Source organism: Marmota marmota, unplaced genomic scaffold, assembly GCF_001458135.2.
Source record: "Marmota marmota marmota unplaced genomic scaffold, marMar, whole genome shotgun sequence".
Classification (NCBI taxonomy): Eukaryota; Metazoa; Chordata; class Mammalia; order Rodentia; family Sciuridae; genus Marmota; species Marmota marmota.
Window position 1 is genome coordinate 61082785 of NW_025999968.1, and position 8179 is coordinate 61090963.

The 8179-nt window shown below is 55.5% G+C and overlaps 1 protein-coding gene across 3 annotated transcripts in view; it reads left to right on the top strand.

Moving 5' to 3' along the window:
- Nucleotides 1-2339, top strand: part of Ubash3a (ubiquitin associated and SH3 domain containing A) — a 33056-nt gene extending 30717 nt beyond the window's left edge. For all 3 annotated transcript variants that reach the window (XM_048803715.1, XM_048803714.1, XM_015478802.2), the window contains one exon: nt 583-2339. In XM_048803715.1, the coding sequence (XP_048659672.1) occupies nt 583-658 (76 nt within the window). In that variant the 3' untranslated portion in view covers nt 659-2339. The remainder of the gene's footprint in view (nt 1-582) is intronic.
- The last annotated feature ends 5840 nt before the right edge of the window (nt 2340-8179 follow it).

The window sequence follows — 8179 nt, forward strand, 5'->3', positions numbered from 1 at the left end:
ACCCCCACCCCTTAAGCCAAGGGAGAGGCTCACTCCTGAGTCCACACCAGCCTCCACTTAGATCCCCCTGCCTCAGGGGATTTTTGCAAAATTTTGTCTGATCAAAGAATTTCTAGGTATTAGAAAGAGAAAGGAAATGAAGAAAAACAAAACATGCGACAGACGTAAAGCCTGTCACAGGGCCCTGTCCACCCAGCACGTGCGTTCCACAAGGAACTGTGCCGGGAGCTCGTCTGGCGCTTTTCCCTGAGCCTGGAAATCCCACATGCCCCTTTTTCTGCTGCTGTGGGAAACATCAGCCCCTCCCTGGGGGGCCAACCAGGGCTCCCAAGGCACTGCGGACATTTGGACCCACACTTCTCAGGTCCCCTGCATTCCAGGGTGCTCAGCAGCATCTTGACCCCAGGCGTCCCTGGGGGGGGTCAGTCGGCCCCAGGTGAGGACTGCCCTGGCAGACGCCGCACTGGTCTAAGGCAGCGGGGACCTTGGTGGCCCTCCACAGCCCAGGAGTGCCTGTCAAGACCAGCCCAGAACTGGCAGGCTGGTATCAAATGTTAACACGGAGCCCAACCTCTGTTCCAGATCCCCTCCCTGGGAATGTGCTTCTGTGAAGAGAATAAAGCGGAGGGAAAGTGGGAGCTGGCCACCCCGCCCGTGAAGACGCTGACGCACGGGGCCAACTCGGCCTTCGACTGGAGGAACTGGATCCCGGGCCCCGGAGCCCAGTGAGGCGGTCCACCAGGAAGGGGCCTGTGGGCTGCAGACTGTGTGATCCTGCCACCACAAAGGTGCCTGAGCCTCGCCGGAGGTGACTCGCGAAGCACAACATGCACTTTTATATTCCAGAATTCTCGCCGCTTGCTTTCACCTTGCCACAGCCATCCTCCATCAGGGCACAGAGCAGCCAGCCAGGTTAGGATGTCACACTACAGCGCACATACCCAGACCTGCTACAGGGACGTCAGAGCTGCTGGGGTGGAGGGAGGGGGACCAGGCATCCCATGTCCAGGAATCACAGGCCACACACAGGCACACACACACACACACACGCTCAAGCACACGCACGCACACACACGCATGCAGGCACACATGCACACACATACGCACACGCACACGCACACGCACACACACGTTATCTTAGGTGCTCTTCGAGGTCAAGCTCCCACCATTTTCCTTCATCTACTCCCACCACTGTCCATGTGCACGCCAGCTAAAGAGGTCTAAGTGTCAATCAAGCAGGGAATTGTCCACCTGGTCAAGGTGGGGACTGACCCTGGGTGCCAGCACCTTCCCTGTCAGTTTTCTGTGGTCGCTGCAACAAATGACCCCGACACAGCGGTGGCTGGAAGCAACACCGACTTTTACCACACACTTATTCTCTTACAGTTCTGGAGGTCAGAACTTCTAGAAAGGGTTGGTACCTGCGCTCCCTCGGGGGACTCAGGCGGGTCACATCTCCTGCCTCCTCCAGCGACTGGAGGTGCCTGCACATCCTGGCACAGGGGCCTCCTCCATCTCCAAGGCCAGCAGCACAGCACCCCCCAATCTCTGCCACCTGGCCTCTGCCTCTGCACCTCCTCCTCCCTCTCACAGGGACCCTGTGATGGCCCTGAGCCCTCCTAACAATCCTGGGCTCGCTCTCATCTCAAGGTCTTTAACCACACGTTTTACCATGGAAGGCCACCTGCTCACAGTCCCAGGAATTAGGATGTAGGCATCTCCGGGATCTCCACCTGCCAGGCCCTGTCCTTCCAAGCACATCAGGCTGCTATACGAGGGCCTCAAGTGAGGAGTCGAGGCCCCTCTTCCTGAGTTTCCCGTTTCTCTCGCTCTGATCAAGTGCAGAGAGGGTGGAGCTTTGCAGAGCGGGAGAGCAGGTTCTTTCTCTTGGGGAATCAAGAGGAGGGCCCCAGCAGAGGGAAGCCTTCTCCGTGGTGGCATGAGCCCTACGGTGGCTTTGCCTTTGAAGAAGATGATCATCAGAGGATGGGGTGTCCCCATCAGTGTCCTCCCACTCCGACACCTGTCCCCACAGCCCATGCACAGGGTCCCTAAACTGCAGACAACACTCCCACCGTGATGACGTCAAAATCAAATTTGTTCTTCCCCAGAGGCCCTTTCATGGCTGCTGGGTGGTCCGCTCCGGCCCTTTACAGAATGAACAGCCACGTGGGAAGTGCCCGTGTGCCCCTTGCACCTTCCCCTGCATCACCCAGGCAAGCCAGGAGCGAATAATACAGGGCACTTGGTAAATAAAGATGGCAAATGCCCCCGCAGTCAGAGCACCACACCCTGCTCGGGGCCTCGCTGTTCCGTCAGGCGCTCTGCTGAGGGAACCCTACGCCTGTTGGCCCCGTTTTGTTTGACTAATGACTTATTTTTTCTGCATCCAAACATAAGGACGTCTGGGGCTGCCATGGCAGCAGAGAGCAAGGCCCAAGTGCAGCCCTCTGTGGTGCACCCAGGTCTACTCTACAACCTCGCAGGTGCCCGGCAGGTCCTGGCAGGAAACAGTGGGCTCCCTGTGAGGGCAGGCAGGGGACCCTCCTGCTAGGAAGCCATCCTGCCCCAGCTCTGGGACAGCTCTCCTCCCTCCAGCAGGGTGTGGAGGACAGCTTCCGTCCCGGGGGGCCTTTCCTGGACCTGCTGCCACACCCACCAGCCGCGACACAGGCACAGAGCACATCAAGTAGGCACAGTAAGCCACAGTCCCAGCACAGGCTGACCTGTACTGTGTCCCTGGACTCATCTCCAGGGTGAGGCTTAGGGTTCCCGGTCCCTGTCTGGTTCCAGGGATGATCCTGGCGTGGGTGCTGCTGGCCTGGTTTGCCAGGGGAAGGGGACGGCTGGGGTTCCAGCTCTCGGGGTGCAGTGTGCAGGAAACACTTTTCCTTTATCTTCCATGTGTCTAGCCAGACCAAGTTCGGTCATTTTGGGCTTCCAGAAGGAGTGACTTGTGACAAAGGCTGAGTCCTGAGCCAGCCTGCGCTGGAGAGGGGCAGAGGTGGCACCTGTGGCGGGTTGACCCTGCAAGTTTCCACCCCAAGATCTAATGAGGGGCATGGCGGGGAGGCTCCTTGGCAGGCTTCACTCTTTCCTCTCTCTGGGTCAGCCCTCCGTGTTTCTGAGCCTCGTGTGACCCCTGCTGGCACCATCTGGGAATGGACGGGTCACCATGGACGCACCAGCCTGTCACCACCCACATTCTCCTTTTGACTCCTGCACCTGTGCGCTGGAGGACACCAGCCTGGGCAGGATGGGCACCCCGAGGCTGGGCGGCTGGGACTGGTTCTTAGCCACTTGTGGCATCATATGCCCACCCCTTGCCTGGCTCTGGAAGGACGGAAAGTGGGGGAGAAACTGGAGGAGAAGGAGTCAGAAGAAGGCCGGAGGAGGAGGCAGAGGTGGATGGAGATGGAGGTGGAGGTGGAGCCGGCCTTGGCTGGACAGCAGAGCCAGTGCCTGGTCTCCAGGATGCACCCTGTGACAACGAAGAGCTCAAGGCCAGGCCTGAGGCCACCATCCAGGCCTGGACTCCCAGCAATTGTTGTCCTGAGAAGAAAAGGCCATTGTGCTTTTGCACCAAAGCAAGTCTGATTTTAGAACCAAATTTGAGATGTTTAGGTAGGATTCATGTTGGCCCATGCAATGGCTGTGTCCCCTCCCCAAATTAAGGGGCAGACAATTCTGCCAGGATCAGAGGTCAAAGGAAAGGGAAGTGGCCGTATGAGCACACAGCTGGAAAGCTGGAGACACCCCAGGGTCCCCACAGTGGCTGGGAGGAACCCGGGTCGCCCCCAGGAGCTGCTGAGACCAGTTCATTAGGGGCACGTTGTGTCCCCTGAAGACCCCTGAAGGCCAAACCTAGCACTGTGCTTGGCCACAGGGGGTCTAAAGAAGTGATTAAGTTCAAATGGGTTATCAGGGTGGGCCCACCCCCTGCTGCACTCCTTCTAAGAAGAGTAAATCAGGACACAGCACACAGAGAGGGCCCACCCTGTGGGGACACTGGAGAGGGCCTCTGCAAGGAAGGACAAAGGGATCAGAACAAACCAGCCCTGAGGCACCTTGACCTGGCTTTCGGCCTCCAGGACCTGAGACAATGCATTCCCTGCCTATGTCCTTGTGTGAGCCACAGGGAGTTGGCACAGTACATAGAGGACAGGGTTATAAACCCGTGCCCCTGGGGGCTGAGCTCTACACAGGCAGGTCAGCACAAGGTCAGTGTGAGGTCAGCGCAAGTGTCTAAGGAGCTGTGCCATCCCCTCAGCGTCACACTTGTGAAGGTCCTGTGAGTCCCCTGGGTGATCTGGAGCAGACAGAGGAAAAGTGGGTCATGTGCAAATACTGCGCTGTTGTACACCAGGGGCTGGGGCACCCCAGGACTTCAGTGTCCACAGGGCCTGGACCATCCCCAGAGAATGCTGAGGGTGACTGCCAGGGCCTGGACCAGGATGTGAGCTGGGGCACCTCTGTGGGGCTGTGGGCACCAGGACCAGGGCAGAGGTCACTTGCAGGCACAGGAAGGGGTCAGATCTGGCCGCGTGGCTGGGTACTGCCATTCAGCTAGAAAACGCTGAGGTAAGCCCAGTCTGGCAGCTACTCTGTGACCCAGGTGAGTTTCTGAACTCTCCAAATCTGTTTTCTCATCTATGAAATGGATGACTGTTCACACCCTTCCTTAGGACAGCTATTAGGTCAAGGTCAGCCTCCACAGGCTGGAGCAGCCACCTGTGTGCACTGGAGACTCTTCCACCCTTCATTGGACAGCTGGGACTGTAAGGGTAAAAGAAATTGAAGTTAAAGGGTAAAAGACCGGGTGTTGTAAAGTTTCTAAGCTGCAAGGTCTGAGTTAAAATGTAAAGGATTAGGTATTGTTAGGTTCCTATGCTACCTGCAAAACCTGAAATTTCTGTAGCTGTTAAGACAATGCTTGGAACTGCCCAGTAAATATTTCCCCTGACTATTTGGTTGTTTAATAAAGGCTCTGTGTGGTCGCACGAAGGCATTGCAGGGCCTGGACCAATCAGTTTAAATGTAACCCCCTCCTTAGGAATGACCTATCACTCCAGCCTGACCTGTTCCCGCCAATGAATGAACTAATCATGTTTAGGAGTTGTTGTTCAATTTTCCCGCGCCTCATGATGATTTGTTCTGATGTATACAAAGCCCTCCGCCCTCCCCAAAAAGTGTACTTAAGCAGTGCTCAGCCCCTGCTCGGGGCTCTGGCTGCTTTCCCTTCTTGAGTGGGCACGGAGCCCCAGCATGCTGGTTCAATAAATCCCCCTTCTGCCAATTGCATGAGTGGTCACTTGGTGGTCTCTTTCTCCGACGTTTCGCGGGACCCTTACAGGACCACCCAGAAGAGCGCTCAAGCGAGTCTGGGTTCTCTCCTCCACCTGGCCTTAGGAGAGGGATGCAGCTGTCCAGGGAATCCAACAGAACGCCCGCCGTACAGTGTTCTGTGAAGAAAGCAAGCGGTGAGACCTGGACTTAAGAAAGATGATAGGATGGATTTTTTTATGTTCTTGGGTGCAAACAATCATATGAAGAGATAAAAGAAGGGCTGGGATATGGCTCCAGGGTCTAGCATGCACAAGGCCCTGGGCTGGATCCCAGCAACACAAATTTTTTAAAAAAATGGTAAGACAATAATTTTGTAGTAATCAGAAATTCAGGATATTTTTTTTAAAAAGAAAGAAATTCAAAATATGGCTCCTGAAAAGAGCCGGAGGCCAAATAACAGCTTCTACAGAATGCTTTGCTCTCTTCTCAAATCCTGTCTGTCTGTCTTTGTTTTTGACGCCCTGTGAGGTAAGAGGAGCCAGTGCCGCCGTCGTGGTGGAGGTGGGATTAGTGCAAGGGGGCAACGGGGTCCAGCAGCGTCAGGGTGGAGGCCAGGAGGGGAGGGCAGCGGCCGCTATAGAGAAGGAAACGGGAGCCTCCCCTGACTGCCGCGGAGCTGTCTGAACTGGACAAACCGGATGCAAGAAGCATTTCCTGGTGCTGGACAGGCGGGAGGGGAAGCAAGTGTCCTGAGCTTACCACAGTCTCTGAGGAAAGCAGTTTCCAAACCACAGTTAGAGGCCCGGACAGAGCCCCGAGGGCTCATGAATTCAAAGGGACAAAGAGGTTCCGGGGGAGCAGGCAGCAGCTAGAAATTGCAGGACAGGGTGCCCAAGAGAAAGGCACTCCCAAGACAGAGGCCGGGAAGGGGCACAGCAGTCCCTCGACCTCTGGCTGAGACAGATCAGAGAGGTGACCCTGCAACAGGCCAGGCGGAGAGCAACACAGGCCTGTGAGGCCCAGAGAGCAGCGGTCCCCAGACCCACGCAGCGATGGTGGCACCCTCCTCCTGTCTTCGCAGCACGGGAATGAGCTGCTCCTCTTTGAGCTCCTGGAGCATCGGTGGAGCACGACACTTACCAGGCCCCACCATACAGGAGCCAGACGCTCCCGTGGCAGCAGAAGCCAGGTTTCAATCTGTGAGCTCCAGGGGGACATTCCCTGGGCCCCCAGCCCCTTCCTCTCCAATCGGCCACACCCCCTCACTGTGTGCCTGTCCTACGGACACACGCAGACCCTGCCGCAATGTGAGTGACCATGCCGTGCTTCTGAATGACCCCTGCCCCTGCCAGAGTCCACTCCAAGCAGAGTGTTGGTTCATAGCCCCCACTCCCTAAGGTGGTCCCAGACAACAACAAAATCACCCCTGAGTGTAATTGCCTGTGATATTATTTCAGTAGTTGTTTTATTGTGGTGATAAAACTAATAAAGCCCAGTTATAACACACATCATGATGTTAATATATCAAGTAATTTGTCAAAGTTCATAACTTGGTGGCATTTATGTAAAACATTTATATCCCATTTTTAAAAGACAGTAAAATTCAATAGCTTCAGGGACTCTGTTTTACATGCTCTTAAAATCCAAATCGTAAAGAAATTGTTTTAAAATAAATCTATATTTTCAGCAGCTGTGTACTGGATCACCTGTACGTAAAACGAATTTGAGTGGGTTTCATCACCTGGGGTCAGTAACCGTTTGTGGGCCTCCTCTGTGGAGATGCCGAGGTCACTCCTGAGATTCACAGTGGTGACACCATGTCACATGCAGAGAGCACCTGTGGCCAGCTGACCTGCAGAGTCGGTGCCTGGACCTGGCACCTTGACCCTCCCGGGTCTTGACCTCACGGATCGTGGGAACCCTTGGTCTCCACCAGAATCAGCAACACCCCAGAACCTGTGCAGACTCACCCCAGGCCTCCCCCATACCTGCCCAATCAGGCCACTCAGTCCGCTCAGCCCTCAGGGAACCGGCCTGTGGAGGGAGTCATTCCAGATGCAGTGCCCAGAACAGACCTGTGACGGCGACCATCAGGAGTTCATATCAGAATTGCTTGAAGTGACAGGAAGACGATCCTGTGCCTCGTAGCTGTACCGTCACCCCTCAGACTCCAAAATCTACACCTGCTTGAACGCCTTATATAAAGTAGTATAGTACTATTGTACTATAAGGCCCTGTTACTTAGAATGCCAATACCATGTAATGCTATGAAATCAGTAGTTACCGTATGGTGTTTAGGACGAACAACAGAGGACCTCAGCAACGTTTCATACAGATGCCACCCCCATCCCTAGACAGGCACCACCGCGTGCAAACCCCTCCTTGGTGAAGGCACAGGGTCATGTGCAGGTGGAGGGCAAGGCCTGGTCGCCATGGCGGGCTCTGGTTATGCAGAGTGCGCGTGGGTGGGTAAGGCTATGAACATCCATTAAGAGCCAGCGTGGGGATCTTGTGCTGCCACCACCCCAGGGCTGAGCTGTGAGTGAGGATGAAGAGCTCAGGTGTGCTAGGAGGGCTCCTCATGCCCTTTGGGTCCAGTCACAGCCTTGCTGACTTGGCGGCCACCTGTTCTGCATCCCGGCTACAGGTCAGAGTTAGACAAGCACCTATGGAAAATGACCTCTAACCCTCAGCCCAGCGAGCTCTCCCTGGGGCATGGCAGCCGTGACCATGACCCAGCAGGACTTGTCTGCGATCCTTCCTCTTCTAACTTCCTGTGGCATCAGGGTTCATGAATACCCACAAGAGATTCTCAGATGAGGTGATCATAGTCGTGCATGCAGAAGGCCAGTGGGACAGAAATGGTCATTGTCCCGTGTGGTTGAACCCTTTG